The 23,073-nt window shown below is 40.9% G+C and overlaps 1 protein-coding gene across 3 annotated transcripts in view; it reads left to right on the top strand.

The window, feature by feature from the left end:
• UACA (uveal autoantigen with coiled-coil domains and ankyrin repeats) overlaps positions 1 to 19,718 on the top strand; it is a 28,360-nt gene extending 8,642 nt beyond the window's left edge. The window contains exons 1-19 of one of the 3 annotated variants that reach the window (XM_031555372.2): positions 253 to 387; positions 3,135 to 3,268; positions 3,706 to 3,794; positions 4,501 to 4,565; positions 5,434 to 5,491; positions 5,829 to 5,899; positions 6,002 to 6,108; positions 7,084 to 7,265; positions 7,720 to 7,757; positions 8,284 to 8,370; positions 9,465 to 9,572; positions 10,382 to 10,414; positions 10,899 to 10,997; positions 11,189 to 11,225; positions 12,048 to 12,097; positions 13,096 to 15,798; positions 16,207 to 16,359; positions 17,158 to 17,223; positions 17,886 to 19,718. In XM_031555372.2, the coding sequence (XP_031411232.2) occupies positions 352 to 387; positions 3,135 to 3,268; positions 3,706 to 3,794; positions 4,501 to 4,565; positions 5,434 to 5,491; positions 5,829 to 5,899; positions 6,002 to 6,108; positions 7,084 to 7,265; positions 7,720 to 7,757; positions 8,284 to 8,370; positions 9,465 to 9,572; positions 10,382 to 10,414; positions 10,899 to 10,997; positions 11,189 to 11,225; positions 12,048 to 12,097; positions 13,096 to 15,798; positions 16,207 to 16,359; positions 17,158 to 17,223; positions 17,886 to 17,957 (4,188 nt within the window). In that variant the 5' untranslated portion in view covers positions 253 to 351 and the 3' untranslated portion in view covers positions 17,958 to 19,718. Of the gene's footprint in view, positions 1 to 252; positions 388 to 3,134; positions 3,269 to 3,705; positions 3,795 to 4,500; positions 4,566 to 5,433; positions 5,492 to 5,828; positions 5,900 to 6,001; positions 6,109 to 7,083; positions 7,266 to 7,719; positions 7,758 to 8,283; positions 8,371 to 9,464; positions 9,573 to 10,381; positions 10,415 to 10,898; positions 10,998 to 11,188; positions 11,226 to 12,047; positions 12,098 to 13,095; positions 15,799 to 16,206; positions 16,360 to 17,157; positions 17,224 to 17,885 lie in introns of those variants that run through there. The other 2 variants (XM_085233632.1, XM_085233631.1) reach the window with 2 other exon arrangements.
• Positions 19,719 to 23,073: the final 3,355 nt, after the last annotated feature.

Genomic DNA, 23,073 nt, shown 5'->3' with positions numbered 1-23,073 from the left:
CTATCAGAAAATAGATCTGGGCTGCTGTCTGCGTGCTGTTGACAAGACGCTGCAGGCTGGGCAGTATTTACACACAGCAACCCCCGGGCAGTCGCTGCGGGCTTTGCAGCACTGCGGCACGGAGCTGCGCTCAGCCCGGAGGGATGAAGGCTGAGGAGGATCCTGAAGATGCAGCAAATGTGCCTGGGGATCCCAGCTAAGCGAAGGATGGAGCAAAATGAGCTTGGGCTGGGGGAGAGGATCTGCGTGTGAGAGCCCCTTCGAACCCGTTCTGCTTGGTGCTCGGTGAGCTGCAGCTGCTCGTGGCTTGATGCGAGGCACTTCTGGCAGCAAGAAGCTGTGCCTTCTAGAATGACTTGTTGGTTTTCTTGTGCAACTAAAGACACAGTAGGTATCCTAAATTTCCTATCAATGGCAGCACCTTACAGCTGCGGAAACATAAAAGCTTGAATTCTGTAACTTCTTATTAATTAATGAGTTATGTTCATCTTTAGGAACTCTTCCTGTGGGGGTTTCAGTGAATGTGAAACGCTCAGGTGATGATAGTCGAGTTAGTGCATCATAGGAGACTGACATAACTTAATTATAGATGTGATAACCAAAGAAACTTCTATTACTTCTATTAACACAATAATAACAAAATACTATTTTTATCTGAAGGCTGAAATGGGAAGGAGTGTATGGTAGTGGGTAGTCTGTATATTTGATTGAGTTTGTGCTGGTGGGTATAAGCTCCAGGTCTGAAACTCAACGTCTGAACATGGATGCAAATGTGCACTGTGATATCACTTGAAGGATGTGAAATGTGTTGTACTTCAAGGAATTTGGAGGGGACAGAGCTTGATGTGCAGCTTCTGGGGTATTTACAGCTAAAACATCACTTGCACAAAAAGGAGCTTGTAGCAGAGAGCCTCTGCCAGGCTTTGGAGGAATCCTGCTCTCCCCACTGGCAGTCCTGCAGCTCTTACTGTGACCAGTGCTGTGCCCTCTGGGGGGCTTGGTTACGCCAGGCCAGCTTGGCTCGTAAGTAATTAATGTTTTAATTGATTGACAATGCTGCTGCTCTTTGTTGAAACACCTGTGGGTGTGACTTTGAGAGCTGTCTGTTTCTATCACTGCATGTCACTTTCTGCAAGTCACTGCTGAGACTCCGTGATTCCCACAATCATATTATGGGAATGGGAAATAAAGGTAATTACAGTTGTAACGCCATCATATGACTCATTCTGCAGTGGTGGCAATAGGTGTTTGTTTCTGAACTTCCTTCGTTTCTTCCAGCCAGCAAAGCCTGCCTGGCTGTGAGGTGGCCCACAGTGAGCAGGGCTCTTCCAGCCTCCCGTGGGGGACCTGGAGCAGTGCTGGCCTTCACTTTGTCACAGAACTTTTTGAAGATCATAAGGCATCTCAGAAGGGCTGTGCTGGCAATGTGCAGAGCAGGTGTAGTGCTGTGGGTAGGATGTTGCCTGCAGTTCTAAATTGGAGGTAAACAAGGAATAAGTGGGGGGTGAGGACTGTCTGTGTTTGTGCAGTGCTCTATTTGTGACCGACCTGTGCTTTCTTTGCTCTCTGCACAGCTTTGGTATTTGCAGGCAATTTGAAGCTGTAAACCTCAAATTTTCTTCTTGCACATCTCATAGGTGCTCATTTCCTGCTCAGCTAAACTGCAGATCTGTGAACAATCCTGAGCAGCCAGAAAAAGCTCCATCCTTTTGCATATCATTGGCACATCTGTTTGGTGTTAAAACTGGAGAGCCCTTGGGACATCTCAGAGCTAGCTGAGGTCTATTTTTAAGAGTGACCAAATGCAGTGGGTTGAATCAGTGCATCGCCGTGGCTATATAATGTGCTTGTGCTGGGGGTTCCCTCCCTGGCAAGGCACTCGGAGAGAGGCTGGGATAGTGCTTGGAGGAGGAGCAGCCTGAGTGAGGTGGTGGGGTAACGCCGGGGTCCCTGCCTTCATTTCTGGTGTTCTTTCATCGTTCCTTTTGTCATGGAAGCAGCATGGCTGTCAGTAGATCTGTGGAGCTCAGCTGGTTTTGATAAATGTGAACTTAGTTTGGAAAGGGCTAAATTTAGTTCATATTTTTCAAGTTGCTGACTGCTGAATTCACAAAAGCTCAAGTCTGCTGTTGATTACATGTTTTGTAATTGTTGTGCTCAAACGTCCTTGCATTGTTCTCTGCTCTACCTTGACTATAAAAGGGCTGATAGAAGGGGGAAGAATTGTAGCACCTGTATTTCATCTTCCTGCTTCCTTATGAAATCATACTTTGTGAATACTGAGAAGCTTATGCTGAAGATGGGCACTTAAATTAGGAGTGGGTAGCTGCGGTGTCTTGGGCTCCACTGCTTGCCATTCCTGGCTTATCTGTTCCTGCTGTGTTTTAGCTTGTAAGCTTTGGGGCATGGGCAGGTATTTCCCAGAGAAATGGGACAGTTGGCTGCTTTATTTAGACTATCACAATTTAAACGTTTGACAGCGAAGATGAACAAGAAACCTGCCCAGGTTTTTCTGTAGCTGGAGGAACTGGCTGCTTTGGGAGAGAACTGATGTCCCTTCTCCAAAGGGTGTAAGGCCAACAGGCAGCTTTGGGGATGAATGGGGTCAGGGGAGGGGGAAAAAGGTTAAAATAGAATAATGGGGCATTAAGAGAAACATTCTTGAGACATGATCTTTGAGTTTTCTTCCAACCCAGGCCATTCTGTGACTGTGCTGTGAGTCCCATGGCTGAGTGGCCTCTGCTCCAGAGGAGATAGAGTTAGATCTGTGGGCAATGAAAATGTCTGGAAGTCTTGTTTTCCTTAAATTCAGAAGGAACTAGTGTGTGTAACTTCATTTTTAGATCTTCTAGATGGAACTCAGCAGCATAAGTGGTTTTATACCCAAAAGCTCTCTAAGGATCAGGGTGAGTTAACCGAGCTGTCCCTGAGCTGACAGCCTGGTTGAAATGCTATGGTATTGTACATATATAGCCAAACAATTTAACAGGTATGACTGTCATTTGTAAACAAAAATATCTTCCTTTTTTTATCCCTCCCCCCTAGTAATGAGCTGCAGGGTTTTGTTGGAGCAGCCTTATCATCAGTATTGTACCACAAGCTCACTTGCTTTTCTGATGCTCTCTTTTGTACAGCTGAATACAGACTGGAACAAGTATGATGACAGGTTAATGAAAGCAGCTGAGAGGGGCGATGTGGAGAAGGTTTCATCAATCCTTGCCAAAAAAGGAGTCAGTCCCACTAAGCTGGATGTGGAAGGGAGGTCTGCGTAAGTAACTTCCAGTGCTCTGATGATGGGGAAGCCAGGGGAGTTTGCTCCATTCCCAAATCTTATGCTACTTTGTAAACATATACTGCTCTTTTATAAATACGTGTCTATGCAGTGTGCTATGTTTGTTTCTTGCCTCATCTAAACTAGTCTTACAAAATACGAGATTATCTTCATGAGGAATTGAACAAAGAAGGTTGTGTAGCTTCTGCACTGCAGTGGAAGAAGTGGAGCGGGGAGAAAAGGAGGAAACCACCTTGAACAGAAATCTGAACTAAGAGTTGATCATGAGAATAATAAGTTTCTAGCAGCAAGGATGGACTTGTAGCATGCAATTTAGTCTGCATCAAGATGTGGTTATTTGCTTTGACTTTGTTGGTTAATATTACTAGTTTGCAAATAAAACAGTTGCACTTAAGCATGGCTGTTCTATTTAGATTCCATGTTGTGGCATCAAAGGGAAATCTGGACTGCTTGAACACCATCCTTATTCATGGAGTTGATATCACAGCCACTGATGCTGCAGGTATGCTTCCTCAAATGCTCAAGTGCAACTTGCTGAAGTTCTCAACTTGGTTTTTGCTTTGGAGTGGGATTTAATGAAGGGTGGTTGGCTGAACCAAGAGAAAATTGGTCATGTACTGCCATACAAGTCCATGAGTGCTCCTGACGTGCGGCAGAACTTGACTTTGGCTCACATAACAGATTTTTTTTAAAAACTCAAATATGGACTAATTTATCTCAAAACACTGTGAATTTAATTATGAATTGTTCCTTGCACTTTCTCTAAATAAATAAAATAATGTGAAAACCCCACTGTTTAGAAAGTGGTGAAGTATCTAAAAGAGATGACTTAGTTTTAGCACAGTCAGAATTGCCAAAAAAAACCCCAAACCATCAAATAAAATATGGATGTTGATCTGAACTGCTGCTTGACCTGAAACAAGCCCAGCAGTTTAATGGCATGCATACAACTTTGTATTTCCATATATCTAAGGCACAATGACCAGTAATGAAGCACGTGGAATTACATAGGCAGAAGACAGAGGTTTTAGTTCAGATGAAATAAATTGTCCTAATGACTTTAGTGAAAAGCAATTGAATTTCTTGTGAATTGATGTTATGTGATAAATAATAAACTTTCTGAGAAACAGCATAAGGATGTTGAATTTGTCTGGTGCTTCTAACTGCACATTCATGATAGATCCTGAACTAATATTGGTGTTTTCTAGGTAGAAACGCACTGCACCTAGCTGCGAAGTATGGACATGCTTTATGTCTGCAGAAGCTGTTGCAGGTACTGAAAAATAGAATTTGTCCTTCATTATGGCTTTTACCCTTTTGGTAGGGGAAGCTGCCCTTACATATACTGGTATGAATTTTAAGATGATCTACTTTTTCTAGTTTAAAAAACAAACCTGACAGTCACAGAGAAAATATCTTTTTGTATGAAATAACAGGGGTGGCTGGATGTATGGAAGTGAAGATAATCAGCATCCTTTTGCTTCTTCACAAAAGTTCAAAGTTTCTACCTTCTAAAGAAAGTGAACTTGAGCATCTTCTAAAGATTAGTACTCCTTTTCTGAATCAGTTTGCTTTTGGGAACAATGATGCTGAAAGGTCTGCACAAGAGAAACATTTGCTTTGAAAGATGGGCAGTTATGTCCAGCAGCCTTTCCTTAATGAAACAGTATTGCATGGGGATTGTTTTGGGGTGTGATGTTTTTCTTCATTTATTTTAATTTGAAATCTTAATGAGCTTTTAATACATCTTTGGTTTACTTGACACATGTCAAGTAATTGGCACCTCTTGTGTAGAGTGACAGAGCTACTAGTGATACTGGTAGCAAAGAAGCAATGATGAGTAGTAGAGGGGTTCTTAGCTGTAGTGAACAAACATCTGAAAGTTTGTGAAAGCCCTGTGATGGATTGTGTGATTGCTTTGTACAATCTCAGTTTACTTCTAGAACTTTTCAACTGTGTGTTCAAAGCACTGAAATGCACATACCTATAGCTGCTCTTTTTCTGTATGTCAGTGTGCCTGAAAACTGCAGAGGTACATCTCTTATTGATTCTTGTTGCTTTAGTTAAAAGCTCCAAACCTTTCAAGTGTTCTAAATGCAATCTGAATGGTAGCTAATAACCCAAGTTATTTGTTTTGACAGTACAATTGTCCAACAGAGAATGTGGATCTTCAAGGAAGAACAGCTCTTCATGATGCAGGTAAAAGGCTTTGCTTTTTCTCCTGACAGTAGTATGAAATCTAGATTTAATAATGTCATGATTCTCAGATATGCCTAATTCTTTTAAACTTACCTGCTTTATGTTGTAATGACACAAACTTGTTAATACTTGCAACTTGTTAAACTTAAAACTTGCAAACTTGTTAAAAGACTTAGCAGAAATTTTTAGATCTACAACCTCTTTTGTGAATTGACTAGTACTGTCTAAAGCAAGTACCATTAAGCAGTGTTACAGAGCAGTGATGCACCCTAAGAAGTATTTGGGGTTTCATGAATACTTCAGCAGTATAACCTGCTCTTCATTCTTCTCTTGCAAGCTATGTCAGACTGTTCCTCTAGCATACAACTCCTGTGTGACCATGGGGCTTCAGTGAATGCAAAGGATGGAGTAAGTTGTTGCTAATACCTCTCTCCCATACAAGCCCTGCTGTATTTTTGTGTGCTTTCTCTGCATCCTTTTCCTTTTTTCATTCCTTTTTTCCTTCTTCAGGATGGGAGGACACCACTGGTGCTGGCCACTCAGATGTGTCGCCCCACGGTTTGCCAGCTTCTTATAGACAGAGGAGCAGACGTCAATGCCAGGGACAAACAGAACAGGTAATGCATGCAGGGTGTTTTCAGAATGCCTGCTGTGACCATTCAAGGGTAGAATGTTCCCTGTTGGCTTTCAGGCTGCAGAATGAATGTTAAATTGAGCAGAAAAAAAAAACCAAACAACCAAAACAAAAAACCAACCCTCTCACCTGGGACTTAGTCCAGAAATTGTGCCAATTCAATAACGCAAACAAACTTTTCTTATTGCTTATTCTTGCCTTTAAAATACGTCTAGATAGACTTAAGTGGAAAGAATGGCATGTGATGCCCAGCAGAGAAATGGCAATTGGTTGCTTTAAGAGTTCGTCTGTCCATGCTGCAGCTTATACTCTTTGAGACTGATGTGTAAATATATCATGATGAAAGCAGTACATTTTCAAGAAGTACTTGAGTCCCACTGGGGCTTCTGAGGGACTGGAAGGCCCTGAGATGTTTTTTTCTGTATTTATGGAGGAGGGGTAGCAGGGAGCATGTAACTAGCTGCTGCTTTTGCTGGCTATTTCTTGGAGGACACCTTCCTGCTGGTAATGGACTTGGGTCTGGTGGGAAGCAAGGCACGGGTGCTTGCACTGCATGTTCTGAAGCTGGCAAATGTTTGTTTGGGAGGCATTGCCAGGATTCTCAAGCACTTGTTGGAACTCTGTCTAAACTTCCTCTTCTTTGTTGTGTCTACTGATGTTTGTATGTAAACAGAGTAAGCCAAAAATCGCAGGAGTTTTCAGAGTACTTGGGTGGTGCTCAAAGCAGTTGGTTTGTGCTGGGTTTTATGAGAATACTGCTATTAGTGTTTTGCTTTTTACAAATATTTGTAATCTACTAAATGACTTTTTAATGCTTAGTTTCCTCTCCTGGTAAGTGAAAGATTCCTTCACTCAACTTTCCGTGATTAGACATAAGTGTAAGGTTATTTCTTTGAGTGCTCCTCTGAAAGCATAAGATCCCAGAGTTTCTGAATGCAATCTTTCTCCCCATCCTCAGGACTGCCCTAATGTTAGGCTGTGAATATGGCTGCAAGGACGCGGTAGAAGTTTTGCTCAGAAATGGCGCGGATGTTAGTTTGGTTGATGGCCTTGGTCATGACTGTGCTTACTATGCCAGAATTGGTGACAATATTGACATTTTGGCTTTAATAAAAGCTGCCGTTGAGGATTCCAGCAAAGGTATGAACGTGGCTGCTGCTGCTTGCTGTTACTCTCTCATTTGGGTTGCATATCCTCTCAGTGCTATGTCTTTGAATGTACTCTTGGGAGGACAGCTGCAGTTCCTTAAACAAAAAGCTGGTAAACAGCCTGCATGGGAGGAGAGGGGTTTTGGTTTTTTTGTTTTTGTCTGTAGTAAAGCCTTTAAAGCTAATGCAGGCTCGTGATGAGGTGCAGGGTGTTAGTATTACTGAGCTGGTCTTGCAGTACTGATCATAGCTGTTCTTGAGCATTATTTATAGAATATCTTGTACTTGTGAAATGCTTTATTTTTTTTTAACTGAACTTGGGGAGTGGGGAACTATTTCTTGAAATGTCCTCCTAAGAAAGTGAAGTAGATGTGCGAAGTATGCTTTATGTGAATCTGAATGAGATGAATTTTTCTTTAAATTCTTACTTTGTGTTGCTTTTCTAGCAAGAGATACCTTGAAGAGAGGGCAACCTGAACAGAAGGTGAGGCTTACTGTGGTATCTCCTGAGGCTGCCTTATGAGGAGGTGTGGGAGAATACGTAGTGTTGGTGAAGTTTCCCTCTTCTGTAACACTTCTGTAACACTTATTCTCTTATCTTTCTGCCCTGTGAGGTGAAGCCCAGAATGATTTTTGGATATTTGGACCTTGCTTGGGGTCTGTGTTAATTTTCAGTAAATTTCTTGCTGTCTGGAGCTGGAAGTGAGCTATTGCTGAACAAGGAGCAGGTTTTTGTCTCACTGGGACAACATATTCAGAAGCCTGTTGTTCCCTGAAGTAGCTTGGGGACACCTAATATTTTTAAAAAGGGATGTGATCGGGGGAATGACATCAACTTGTTTTCAACTCCAATTACGTGGTGTGTGTATTTCTGTTTAAAAAGTACTCGGTGTATTTGCTCAGTAGTATTGCTTCCTCCCCACCCCCCTTGGATGTTGAAATGGAACCTGGATAAACGTTGTCAGAATGCACCAGGAATGTCAATTAATGCTTTAATGTTGCTGTAACAGATGAACAATATGTCACAAAAGTGGAATCGGCTGCATGCACAGGAAGAGGTGAATGTCAAGCTGTATCAGAAGGACCATAATGCTCAGGTAAATGAGGAGGTTTCTGAGTTATGTATTCCCATACGTATAATGAACCAGGCATTAAAGACAAGGTGTGATTTTAAGTACTAGCATTCCATTTAGGAAGGTCATACATATATTGCTGTTTACTTAAAACTTAATTGCATGAGTATGTAAAGTGACAATTATGCAGATCAGCTGTAAACTTTTGCAAGATTTTTTATATTAAATACTTTTAAGACATGAGATGAGACTTGCCCTTTCCCATCTCTTAACTTTTGATGCCTGCTACTTTCACCTGCAGTAAGATCATAGGGTCACAAAACAGGAAGATGCTTTAACATTCTCAGAAATGTATGGTTGTCTTTCTAAAACTAACTTGCATCATAATTGCTCTATTAACTGGTATTAATTTTCTCATCTTCCTGTTGTGTCATTACAGTTTATGAGAAGGTATATAACACTTGAAGCTATGGGGAGCAACCCACTGAGATGCTGACATTTTCATTTTGAAATCCTTTTTATTACAAAGGATAAGAATCTCTAAATGCAGCATTTCTGTTTTGAGCTCAAGTAGTTTCCACTATTACGAAGGTGATTACTTAGCAGTGGGTTAAACAGGCTTTGTTTGGATGTAAGCACTGGGCTGACTGAAGATCTGAAGACCTATCGTTTCCATGTATTGAAATTCTGTGCATTGCTAGGGTGATTCTTGTGGTTGCTGGAACAGAAGTCCATCCAAGTTGCTATGCTTCATGCCAGTGAGGCCTTTTCAATGCATACACTGGGTTTCAGGAACTGTTTTAATACTAATTACTGTTACATGTTAATAGGCAACCACTTGAGAGCTTTTGGCATTGAATGTAATCTTATTCTGCTTGTATTTTCAAAGCCTGTATGTACGTGAGAAGGAATTATCTAGAGACAAAAAGCTTGGAGACCTTGAAAGTTGTGCTTATGTAAACTTCAGAACGAGGCAGAGCTAAAGTGAGGCAACAAAATCATTGGGGCTTTTTAAGCAGGGCTTGATGTCATTCATGACTTAAAACTGTTGGTTCAAACTCATTAGTTTTCCCTGTGTGAGTGTGGTGTATTTATTCTGCTTGTTTTTTTTTTTTTAGGGATTGGAGTTAGAAAATCAAGACTTGAAGGATCGAATGAGAGAAGTGCAAGAGGAGCAAAGGATGTTGCTGGATAGAATCAGTGGGCTTCAGCTCCAGTTAACTGAGGTAAAACCACTAGTCTTCATGGAGTTACAGCAAATTACTTCTGTAGGTGCTGCTATTACTTTCTTGTGCTGCAAAGACCTTCAGTCTGTAGTCATTCAAAATGTGAGGAGATGCTACACCTTTGTCTATTGCTCCTCATAAAGTTGAGCAATAGCATTTATAGCTATATTTCATAATGTAATAGGAACCACGAGGCATTCCTGTCTATTGTAATTCAGAAAGTAAACTTAACTTGCCATTTAAATGTAGCTGTTGTGCGCTGGTACTTATCAGAGCCATTGCTTATTTTGCAGCAGTTACTTAAAGTGGAAACAGGAGAAAAAACAACAAACTCTTCAGTTAGAAAAAAGTGAAGGGGAAAAAAATTTTCAGTTTTGGTTCACTATCTGAAATTTAAGTTCCGTTTCTTACAAAAACAGACCCGAACTAGCCCTGCTCCTCCCCTTCAAAACAAACAATACCCAACTCTCCTCCTCCGCCCCTCCAAAAAATCCCAAAGAAACCAATTCTGCCTCCTCATATTCATGTTCTAAAATCAACTTTTTATTGAGAAGCTGTATTTTTCTGCTTCAGTGACATATAACAGGAAGGTATTCCATTCTCTTAGTACAAATGTCAAGAGACAGTGTTCTGTCAACATCTTTGTTTTTCTCTTGCTAGAGGTTAGAAGGCAAATGCGAGGTGGGCAGTGTGTTGGGAGCACGTAGGATGAGAAGCTGGGTGGACTCATCAATTAATGTACAGTGTATAAGCCCCTTAAACAGTACTGAAAAATGATTTTGTGGGGGGATTTTTTGTTATTTTTGCAGGAACAAATGTTTGCAGATGATCTTGAAAATGAGGTACGATATATCACTTTGAAGTGTAATAGACCTACGAAATAGGGGAAATGACTTGAATTTAAGAGATGGTATTTAAAGCTATGGAGGAAAGGAAAGCTGTGTATAAAGATTAAATGAAGTATCTACTGATATGTATTCAGTTCATAGAGCTGTATGGTATTTGTATTGCTACAAATAAATGTTGTAATTGCTATTTCACCTTAAAAGCAGTCTTAGTATTGTAAGCATCTGTTGAAGTAGTGATTTGTTTGCATTGCATTAATGAAACTATTGCACGTGATTTTAGTACCTATTTCCTTGACTACTACCAGACTGTTCTTGTAGAGACATAGTTTTGTAGAATTTTAGCTTAACAAATTTAGGTATTCTCTCAGTACTGATTTTTAGTTGAAGTTTTCTTTAAACCACTTTTAAAAGCTGCTTATCTCATGAATCTGGCCATCCTCGTGGCTTTGGCTATTTGGCACTTTCTATTCTCTTTCAGAAAGATGAGTTGAAGAAAATCCTGAGTACGAAGGAAAAACAGCAGGAAGAAAGCTTAAGGACTATTGAAGCTCTGAAAGCTAAACTCAAATATTATGAAGTATGTTAACTGATTTGAAATGCCATACAACAATGGGTATTTACTATGTCAATACTTAATCTTTTTAATTATTGAAAGTCTTGAGTTTAAGTGAGATAAAAATTTTCTGCCTTTTTATCTGTAGCTTAAATGCGATAACTCAGTGTAAACTTCCAGCTTTTTTTTTTGTATTTTCTGTTATTTGCTTGTAGGTTGATTTAGTGGGATCTGGAAGTAACTTCAGTAACAGTAAGTGTTGTATTTAACTCCTAAAGCTTGCCAAGCAGTGTTGGAGAAGAGCTTTTTCTTCTTTGTCCTGGCTATAGACAAACATGTCTGTCCACACTTCCTGCCTCATAATACAGATTGCTGGGTGCTAGAACACATTGATAGAACTCACGTGTGACTGTTTTTGTGAAATCTGAGATGTCTTCTAATGATGTGAAAAACAAACCAGTGAGATCTCTGCTATAGGAGAGTCCCTTTGTTCTTCATATCTTAAGCACTACAAATTCTTGCCTGTCTGTGCATCCTCCTGCTGGACAAGGCAGTCAATCATGGGTGCGTCAGCACAGGGAAATTTGAAGACAACTTTAAGCACAGTACCTCAACTTACACTTCTGTTAAAAATGATTCAATTTCTAGAAGCTGGAGTCTTTCACATCCAGCTTGGTTACAGGCCTGTCCTGCATTTGTTTAGCTTAAAAGATCATGGAATCTGTTGTGAACCACAGCAAGAGCTGTTTGGCTGCCCAGAAGGTTTATCTGGAGTGCAAAGGAATACTTTTCCCTGCTGAATTCTTCTCACAGGTGATTCAAGGCAGCCTTCATGGCTCTCTTGCAGAACAGCACCCAGCCTGGTGTGGCAGGGGTGTCTTTCCCTTTATAGGTGTTTGTCCAGGCTTCCTGCCTTACTTAATTAAAGAGGGGGTGTTTTAATACCAGATACTAAACACCAACCTGCAACACAGCACAGTCCCATTAAAAAGAATAAAATTAGGAAGGAAAAATACAGTTGTTGGGATTTTGTAACTGTTTCTCAACTAAATGCTATTTGCTTTGAAAATCTAGGGAAAGAAGATTTACTTAAACAAGGTCAAGTATTTGCTGCGGAATCACAGGTAATAAATATTTTATTACTAGAATTCAGAGCTGGTTACTCCTGGGAAAGCAAAAAATTCTTAAATGTGGACCTATTACACTGCTCCTGTAATACTGGCCTTGCCATGTTTTTAACTGCTGGTGCCCTCTAGGGTTGTGTATGTGACATAGCTGTAAATGCTGCAAAGACACCACTACTGAATGGTCTGTAATGGGCATTCTTGGAAAGGAATCCAACAGGAGCTTGGGGCAGCACTCATAGTGCACAGTGCAATTGTTTTTCATCTCCCTAACTTTGCTCCTGCTTAAAATTCAGTTAAAATCTACACTATTTTCCTGCCAGCTAAATAATAATTTCCTGCTGATTTTGTTTGCTGATAGCTAGCTAGCTTCACAATTTGACCAAGTAAAAAAACAAACAACAACAACAAAAAGAAAACAAAATTCAAACCTTATCCCAAGCCAGAATTAAGTGGCTTTAAGCTGATCAGGTTTGCAAGTGACCTGAAAGTAGTAAGTGCTTGGAACATGACCAAGTCAGTGCTATGGAACAGCTGTAATGGCTGTCAGCAAAGTGAAGGTTGGTACTAAAAAAAAAAAATGCAAAACAGCAAAGCTTCTTACTATTCTATAATACTTTTTTTAATGTTCTTTACTAGACAGTAAGTAAAGTGATGGTTTTCTCCAGGCATTGTGGAGAGAAGGTCCTGTTAATCATGGTGTACTCAGTCGGTTCCAATTCCTTTGACCATTATTTTTATATGCTTGTTGGCAGGGACACTTACAGGAAATTTAAATATTTTTGAGTAGATATGATTAAATGTGAATAATGATGGAAAATAAAACCCAGGAACAGTACATTCATTTTAACATCAGTGGGGTCTGATTCGTAAACAATAACTAGAAGGATAATCAGAGCTTTTATTGCTGACATAATGGCAAATTATGTAGTTATATGACAGTGCATGTGGATAAAACTTGCAAGCAAACTCACACTTTAATGCCAATTTATCTTCAGTCTAGGTCTATGCTGAGACCCCTGGAGCTGTCCCTGCCTCACCATTCACCCAATTCAGAGAGAGAAACTTTAAAGAAAGAACTTGACAACATGAGGACTTGCTATGGTGCAGCAAAAGAAGAAATAAGCAAATTGCAGAGAGAACTGTCTCACAAGGTATCTGAATGCAAAGCTTTGGCATCAGAGTGTGAAAGAACCAAGGAAGAATCTGATGGACAGATAAAACAATTGGAAGATGCTTTAAAAGATGTGCAGAAGAGGATGTTTGACTCAGAAGGCAAAGTTAAGCAAATGCAGACCCACTTTCTTGCTCTGAAGGATCACCTGACTAATGAAGCTGCTTCAGGAAACAGTAAGCTAACAGAGGAGCTGAAGGATCAGTTGAAAGAGATGAAAACAAAGTATGAAGGAGCCTCTGCTGAAGTGGGTAAGCTGAGGAACCAGATTAAGCAGAATGAATTGCTAGTGGCAGAATTTAAGAGAGATGAAGGAAGGCTGGTGGAAGAAAATAAAAGGTTGCAGAAGGAACTTGTTAAGTTGGAGATGGAGCGAGATAAAAGGGAAAGAAGTGTCATGGAGTTAGAAGGGCAGCTCAAAGAAACAGCAGCAAAGCTAGCACACTCTGTAGCTTCAGAGAAATTTGAAAACATGAAGAGTTCACTGTCAAATGAAGTGAATGAAAAAGCAAGGAAGCTAGCAGAGATTGAGGGAGAGCGTGAAAAACTGCAGGCAGAGATCTGGGCTTTAAAAAGGGAATCTGATAGTCAGAAGGCTAAACTTGCTCAGCACGTAAAGCCAGAAGATCATGAGCAAATGAGGAGTGGCTTTGAGCAAAAAAATGAGGAACTGGAGAAAAGAATTTCTGAATTGTCGCAAAAGAATCAGACTCTGCAGAAGGAACTTGAAAGATTTCAGACTGATAACAAGATGCTTAAGCAACAAATCCAAGTATTAAAAACTGAAATTAAAAGCCAGAACGTGCCTTTAAAAATTCATGAAGAACTGAAAAAAACAAGTGATGTGACTGTTGGTGATCTGACCAAAAAGCTGTTTGAAATAACAAAGAAATATAATGAAAGCAAAGCAGAAGCTGAGCATTTGCTGGCAGAGAAGAACAGCTTAAGTGAGAACATGAGCCGCTTGCAGGCTGTGTACCTGTCTCCAGAGCAACACAGAGAAGAAATGGAAGCTTTAAAATCTAATGGCATTGAGCTTGAAAAGCAGCTTGCCGAGCTTCAGAAAAAATATGCTGATGAACAAGAGAAAATGTGCAGACTCGTCTCTGAAAACACGGCCATAAGAGAGTCTGTGAAGGATCAGTACGTTTTGGCTGCGACGCATGAAGAGATTAGAACTGCTCTGAATAATGCACTGGAAAGGAGTAACAAGGAGTTGTCAGATCTGAAGGAAAAGAACGAGGAGAGAAAGCAGGAGTTTATGAGAGTAGATAAGGAAAACGGGGCTTTGAAAGATAAGGTGAAACTCTTACAGAAGCAATTACAAACCGAATGTGTAAGTTTAAAAGAGCATGATGCTAAAGTGACTGCTTTGAATAACAGCGTGCGAGAGCTTCGGGAAAACAATGCTGCAATTACTGCTGAATATAAGAGGAGTCAAGAGGAGATCTTGCAGTTACACGGAGAAATTGAAGCCCAAAAGAAGGAACTTGACACAATTCAAGAATGCATTAAGTCAAAATATGCCCCAGTTGCCTCCTTTGAAGACAGAGAACAAAGCTTTGAAGCCACGGTGAAAGAATTAAAAGCACAGTTGCAGGAACAGATGCGGAAGTGTGAAGTAAGTGAGGAGGAAAATAGGAAGTGCAAGGAGGAGAATGGAAAGCTCAAAAAAGGCATTATGTCCATCCAGAATGACTTGCAGCAAAACTATGTCCTTGCTGAGAAATGCCATGAAATGGAGAAGATGTTTGCAAGCAGAATGGAGGAGCTGAACAAGCAATTGAGAGAGATGCTGCAGAAATACATAGGCAAAAAAGATGAGAAAGGTGAGCTGAAAGAGAGTGCCAAGCAGGGTGTAGCTGCGCAGGCTCCTGTGGGCAGTCAGCATCTGTCTGGGGAGCAGATTGATGTGCTGAAGAACGCTCTTGGGCACACTATAGAGGATCTAAAGGAAGCTCTCAGAAGTAAGAAGGAAAGTTACGATAAAGAGAAACTGAAAGTAGGAGAACTGCAGCAGGAATTGTTGGATCTGAAGAAGTCTTCAGTACCTTTGGTAGAATATACGAAAATGAAAGAAATGCTAGAACAAGAAATCCTGGCAGCTAAAAGCAGTTTAAAAGAGAAGGAAGGAGAAAGCCAAGTTAAAAGTGAGGAAATCTTGAAGTTGCAAGCCGAGATTCAGTGTAGTCGACAAGCTCTAACAGAGCTGGAGAGCAAAGAAGTGATCGACTTATCAGAATACAACTCCATGAAAAGTGCTCTGGAGGCCCAGATTAATACCATAGCTGAAAATTTGTCCAGTGTAAATAAAAAGTATGAGGAAGCATGCGAGGAGGCTTTGCAAGCCAAGAGGAGCGAGCGCTCTTTAAAAGATGAAAAGGAGTTGCTCCAGTTACGGAGCTGCAGCATTGAGCAGGAAATTAAGGACCAGAAAGAAAGGTGTGATAAATCACTGACGACAATTATTGACTTGCAGAAGAGAATACAGGAGTCTGCAAAGCAGGTGGAAGCCAAGGATAACAAGGTAGGCTGTCGGTACTTAATGGGCCAAGCCTTCTCAGCGCAGTAGCAGTGGGCTCTTAGCTGTTCAAGCGTGGCTTCGTGTGCTGGGTGTTAGGTACCCAGGACTGACCCAAGCCCGTGAGCAGAAGCCCGAGGTTTCTGTGACAGTATACTAAACTTTTCTAATTCCTTTTTAGTTTTGGGTACTGTTGAGGTGAGAACCACTATGACTTCCATCCTGCATTCCATGCTCTTGGTGTATGATCTCCATCCTTCCATTGTTTATTGGTCACCTGAGTGTTGATAGCCGTCTTTTAAATACAGAAAGTATTCTTGCCTTGGTTTCATGTATTGTAGTTAAGAATAAAAATGCTAGAGTACCACTTTTTCAGGAAGTGAGGCCTCCTTAAATGAGTTTGTTCTTTTAAAGATAACAGAGCTGCTTAATGATGTGGAACGATTAAAACAAGCTCTTAATGGCTTGTCTCAGCTTACGTACACCAGTGGGATTCCTGCAAAGAGGCAGAACCAGCAGGTAGAAGTGCTGCAGAACCAAGTAAAAGCGCTGCAACAACAGCTAGCTGTAAGTAATTCTGCAAGGTGTCTGAAATGCAATGGCACTGCTTATGGTGATTCTATGTAGAAGGAAATGTGCGTATGGTCAGTAGGGCACTGGGGCTGATTGTGAGCTCAGGCTTTGGGGAAAAGTGGGAGTATTCATAAGTGTGCTTTTCTTTCTGACTGATTGCTTCTGTCTGTAAGTTTGTCTGCTTACTTCTGTGCATTGGAGTTGCAATGTTAGGAACTCTTCCAGATGAAACAGACAGGGTTTGTGCTAAAGAAATATGCTGCAGTAGTTCATGCCATGACCATTTGTGTGCACATTCCACATCAATATTTTGTACAAAAAAACCAACCATGTATTTTTTCACTCTAAAAGGAAGTGAAGTGGTCCTTTATTAATAATGGATTTGGTGGACTTTGCGTTCCCTTGTCTGCAAACATAGAGAAGTGTGTTGCTTATCACTAAGAACTAACAGTAGAGGGGAGCACTTCACAGCAAGTGCTGTGATTTTTTTTTTGTATGCACACATGCATGTTAGTGGCTTCTGTGGCTTACTATAGCTAAAGCTGTGTAGGTGAGCAAACTTAGGTATCACTAAATCTTTACAGAACTAGAATGTCATTTGAAAAATTGACTCTTTTTCTTGATTAATGCAGGGAATACAGCTAAATCTAACCTTGAAATTTTGCTTTGACTAGTATTTCTATACTAGTACACAGAACCAAATCCTCAAACTTGGAATTAGATAAGAATAGATGTTAATTTGACTCCATCTCTTCTTTTTGTCTTCCTCTCTTCTTGTCTTCCTTTTTACAGGATGCTAAAAGGCAGCATCAAGAGGTAGTCTCAGTTTATCGGACACATCTTCTTAGTGCTGTACAGGTATGCGAGTCCCAAGTTCAGATGTTTTGTTGTGTCGTCTGAATTTACAGATTCTTAAGATATTTTTGGAAGATCTTAAGTAAATGATGCTAATTTCAAGTTTGTTTTCATGTTCAGAGTTTAATTTAGAATTGAATGGTCCAGGAAAAGAAAAGCAATGCCGTGGCACTCTTACGGTGCTGCCCTCCTAGCTTTTGTCTGCAGTGTGACTGGATGTAGCTGTGACCTGCCCTGAGGTGATGGTTGGCTGGTGTGAATGTATTAATTCTGCATTATCCCAGGTAGTGCTGGAGGGGAGTCACGTTAAAGCTGGGAAGTGGAATGCAGGCCTATTGAGTGCTTCTCACTGAACAAAGAGCTGAGCAACTTATTTCAGAATTGTGGCTTCAGATCCATGTGCACATAAAAGTAGGGCTGCTGCAAGAGCAAACTGGCATCCAGAGAACAAGATTTTTTTTTGCCCAAACATTTTCATATGATATGCTGCTGCGTTGAGCAGACTGTTCTTTCTCTCATGAGAGAACTGTAGCAGGATTCCTAAAGAGTTGTCCAGAGTTGTGGCTTCTGAGCAATTTTGGAGCCCCCCAATGTTGTCTGTGTATAGCTGATGTTTTATGAGACCTGTTTATTTTTCTTTGTAACTGAGTGTTTGCTTGCTCTAGGGTCACATGGATGAAGATGTCCAAGCTGCTTTACTACAGATCATTCAAATGAGACAGGGACTTGTTTGCTGACGTGCTTAGTGCCGTTGCTCTTGAAGGCTGCTGCAGCTTGTAGGAGTGCTGTGATTACGGTAGTGATAACCTGTGTGAGTTTTATATTGTTTTGATGTCATGGCTATAATTGGAATCCCTGAAGTTACTCCATATAAGAAACAGCTTACAAAGCCAAAATGTTTTCTTCCAAAACAGTAAAGTAGAGCTACGAAGTCTCAGATCTGGCACTCCTTTCAGTAGATTCATAGAAGATGTAGAACATGCTTTAAAGTTGGTGTACGAGCTGACTGTCAAAATGATGACATGGTAGTTAAATAATTGTATGTCTGATTGACCACTTCCTAAAACAAGGCCTATTCCCAGATACTCTAGTTTATCCTATAACTTGAACTCTCATGGTATGGTTGAAAATAAATGGTGTTTAAATGAGCTTGGCAGGTATTGTAGCTGTATGACTCTTAACCAAAAGAGTGGGGTATCTTGTTTGTAACTGGAGCTGACTGTGACTATTACAACATGCTTAAGTCGGCTGCACAGCTAGATGGAAGGTATTTAGGTATGTGCTGTAACTTGGCTGGCCAAGTTATAGGTTTTGTTTAAATAAATTTTAAGATGCAGTGTCTTTTGCTTCTTTTATCAGACTTAAAAATTGGGTTTTCCATCAGAACACTAACCTTTGTCCCTTGCCCAGGAGACTTTTAATGAATTCTTTGTAATGCTGAAGTATACGACTGGAACAACGTGGTTTGTAGAGCAACATTTTAAATGCCATAGTTCTACTTGAACATAATTTCATTCTTCATTAGGTATAATGTGGGTATAGACCAAGCAGCTCAGCAAGCTGTACACAAGATAATTACTGGATTTTGAAACACTATTTCATGAAAGTTTAAGGTATTTTCCTCTTAACTGTAAATTATGTACTATAATCTGATTATTTATGGGGAAAGATGCAAATAATACGACGAATCAAATGAGAGCTTTTATTTGCTTGGAATTTACCTGTTAAAACAAGGTTTCATTTCTTTAACTGAAGGATGATATTTCCAAAAGTTTTGTAACAGAAAAATATGAAATCTGGCACTACCTAAAGTAATTAAAAAATGAGCCTAATAACGTATGCTGGTGTTCTAATAGTGCAGGCTGTAAGTGCTCTCAGTGGCCCTGTTAACTTCATGCTATTGAGCTGAAAGCACTTGTTTATAACTAGCAAATAAGAACCTGACAGCCTGAAGCAGAGAAGAAAAAGCTGCCTTCTTTGTGCTCTCTGAAAAACAAAGGCTGAAGCTTAGAGTGCTGAGTTCTCTGCTTCACGTTAATTGGGCTTCCCAACAAGCTCTGTCTCGTTGGCTTAGGTCTTTGTTTTCAGTGGTGTTGCATTTATTTCCTTTTGTGTCCCTTTTTGGGCAGAGTCACGTATTGCTGAGAGACAGCTGCCACACAGAGGAGGATACGTGAAGTGATGAATGTGCAGGACAGTTACTTACATAAATACACTTAATATATTTACTAAATATGTCTGTAGTACAACAGATCTGCTGCTTTCCTTTAATTTCTTAGAGGACTATTACAGAAAGCATCTCAGTATATACACACTACTTTTTAGCCAAATTCTTTTATGATTGTGTTACTTGAAACTTTGATTAGAGAGAAATTGACCGTTTTGATATATACTAACTCTGGCATATTTTGATATTGTATGTTTCCTTATAGAGGGAGTTCTATGTATGTTTTTCTAAATTTCTCCTATATTACATTAATAAAATGTTTTTTCTTTTTTTTTGTAGTGATCAATTCTGTAAAAGGTAAAGCAGTGTAAATAACTTGTCAAAGTAGTCTGGGCTGTGGAGGGTGTTGGACTCGATTGAATGCTCTTGAATCCCAAGTAACACATCTATTTTTCACATGTCTGCTAGTGTATTTTTTTTTCCATGTATTTTCAGAGTTCTTGAGTCATCAGTGTTGATAATTGCCTCAGCATTCCTACAGATGCTCTTTTGCTTGGTGTAGGCTTCTAGGAGCTGCTTGTCACGGTTTTATTCAGGACAGGTCATCACCTGAACACGGGATCTAAGAAACCCGAGTGCCTGTGAGACACTGCTTGCTGTGTGCCAGGAGTTTGAGCCCTCTGCTCCTTTTGCACCCCATCTGATCTGCTGGAGTTCAGTGCTTATTTATTGAATGGTAGCGGTGGTGCTGATGTTCTTTGCCTTGCTTCCTGCAGCAGCATTTCTGCTATTCCACAACCCAAAGAGTAGAGGGGCTGAGATTAAACTTGTGCACCTTTTGTATAACAGCTCAGTTGCACATCGAGGGGCTTTCTTTCCTCTGGAGGAGTGGTACCAGAGCGTGGTGGCAGTGGGCAGGTGTGGAGCTGCATGTGGATGCACTGGTGGGTTACCTGCCTCCTCTGGGGAGGAGGGGATGCAAGATGATGAATGACCTAGAAATGAGAAACTGACTCAGTTTCCTTGAGAGCAGTGTAAGTCAATGCAACTGGTGCTAGCTCAGACTTCTTTCTTACCTTGACACTGGTGATGCTATAAAATCATGGCATGTTAGGAACTAAGAAACTAAGTTTTGTGTTTGGGGGTGTCATAGGAGTGGGTTACTTAAATACTGTACAACTGTGTAGCTCAAAGTGAATGAACACAACTCCTGGCAGTGCTGTGTGTGAGGTTTTTTGGTTGTTGTATCATGAAGGTGAACACAAAATCCAGGCATCAGCAAAATTCCCATGGCTGTGATAATCCATGTGTTTGGTACAATCAAACATCAGGTATCACCTGTGCAGTAAAGAGAGCTTTCCATTTTATGTGTTCATGGGCAAACATTGTTGATAAATGAAAGGGAGAAAATGAGAGGTCACAAAAATGTCAGATGCAAATGAAATGCATTAAAGAGGTTTGAGGGATACTTGACAAGAGAGATAGTGATCTGTTACACGAAATGGGAAGGCAGCATTACAAGCAGCTTATAATTGATTGCTGGCAGAATGTTGCTGTTACGTAGCAGCCCTTTTTAAAGTGGGTAAATGACTTCTGAGTAGCTGACTTGGAAATATGTCTGGATCCTGGAAAGCTTGTAGAGATTACTGCGTTCTTAATCTAATGTGTGTAGTGCTCTGCCAACTCAGAAAATTAACTTTAAAAAGAAAAACACACATAATTCAATCACAGCTATTAGATCAGATGGATTTTACATTAAGTGAAAAAGATGTTGAGCATTTAAAGCATATTAAATTGAAGCTTTACTGTTGGACTTGGCTTTCAAGCCAGCACTCTGCTGTGAGGAGTATTTACTTCTGTGTTTACAGAGTATCTTGGATGATGGGAAAGGAATACATTGTGAAGGGAAATAGGACTTGAAAATGATTTCTGTCATCTAGTGAGTAGTTTTATTATTAGTTTTGCACTTCATTAAGTGTTGGCTCTGTTTTGCTTATGTGCTTTTAGAATGTGGTAGTGATGACTTCAAAAAATTCACTGCAGGGCTTTGAGTTGGAGATCACAATCTAGTGAGCATGTGCCAGAGTTAGAAGGGCTCTTAGAGGTTCCTTGTTGGGAGTCAGGTGTTGTGTAGGAATTACTTGGGGCTGCAAGGACACTTCTGGCTGGTGTGAAGTTGCAGTGCATTCTGGCCATGGAAGGCTTGACCAAGCAACTCTTAAGCTGTAGGAAACCTGGGGCTTGGTGGCAGGAACACCTGCACAAATGTCTTCAAAAAGTCTGCAAAAAATGATTACTATGAGAAATGGTGTTCTGAGCGTGCAGCTGTGTTCGGTCTTCCTCTGAAAGAAGTGATGAAGCACTGATTTCAGAGAAGTGAAATTGGTTATTTTTTTTCTCAAAAATGAGGATTTTCCTAGTGGAAAAATATTCAGTTGTGAACAGTGATATGGGAACCCTCTCAGAATATGGAAAAGGCTGGAGCTTCAGGGAAAGAGCAAGAGCTGCTCTACGCCTCCCTGGAGGGAGCCGAGGAAATACAAGTAATGTACTTGCTGCAAGCAAGAACAACAAACAGGATTGCTTGTTCTTTTTTCTTTTTTTTTTCTTCTTTCTTTTTTTTTTTTTTTTTTTTTTTTAAGAAATCCCCATGCAGTGCTATGGGCCTGGCTTGAAATGGTGACTCTGCAGGATGCTGATGAGGTGTTACAGGAATGCACAAGAAGTGGTGGGATGGATGGTGAGGGGTGATACTAAAGAGCCACTTTGTGGCCTGAAATAGAGGATGTTCTTCTCCAGGTCTGAGAGCTACAGCAAGGAGCAGCTGGCTGGGGGTGGCCTTGGGAGAGTTTTGTCACATTTGGAGCAGCTCTAATTTTAGCCCAAGAATGAATTAAGACACCAGGCGTTCCCTGCTTTGACTGCTTCCTGCAGTCTCAGCTGAGACAAACGTGTGGAGATGCAGACTGGTGGTGGTGGTTGGGTTGGAAGGGATAAAGATCTGTTGAGTAGTGTTTAATAAGCTGGAATCCTACATCTCTTGGAGTTGGATGCAGTGTCAGCTTGTCTGATGGGGAAGATGCAGCATGGCTGCCATGTGGTGAAGCTGGAAAACCATGGAAACTCCCAGCTGAATCTTACAGTGTAACATGGGAAGAAATGCTGAAGTCTTCTCCCTTCAGAAAAAAGGAAAGCACAGGCACTCGCCTCTTACATTTCAAACACAAAGTGAAAATTACTCTGGGATACTTGCCTGTGCTGAAATGATGTATGCGTGAGTGCTTTCTCATGCTGGTATCTGACACACTGAAAACAGCTACAAAATGAATGGGCCTGACTTGTGCAGTGCACCTGGCAAGGCACTGACCTGGCAGGCCGGGGTGCCCGGAGCTGCTGCTGGCTGAGCGTGGAGCTGCCCTCTGCCTGCAGCAGTTCTGCAGGGCACGGATCAGCTGCAGCACCTTGCAGCAGTGCCTGCGTTCTGCCACGTGGGTGAGGTGAGCAGGTTGCTTTTCCCTGAGTCCCTCTCAGACTGCATACTGATGGAGAGGTGCCTGCTGGTCACACACGCCCCTGTGGGGCAGGGATCTGGACGAGCGAGGATTGCTGCTGCATGCAAGGGGGACTTGAAGATTTTGACAGGGAAGTGTTTGGCTGCAGAAGTACAGACTTAAAGTACAGGGTGT

This window comes from Meleagris gallopavo, chromosome 12, assembly GCF_905368555.1.
Source record: "Meleagris gallopavo chromosome 12, MGAL_WU_HG_1.1, whole genome shotgun sequence".
Classification (NCBI taxonomy): Eukaryota; Metazoa; Chordata; class Aves; order Galliformes; family Phasianidae; genus Meleagris; species Meleagris gallopavo.
The sequence above is the reverse complement of the archived record's forward strand: the minus strand, read 5'-3'. Positions and strand labels throughout refer to the sequence as shown.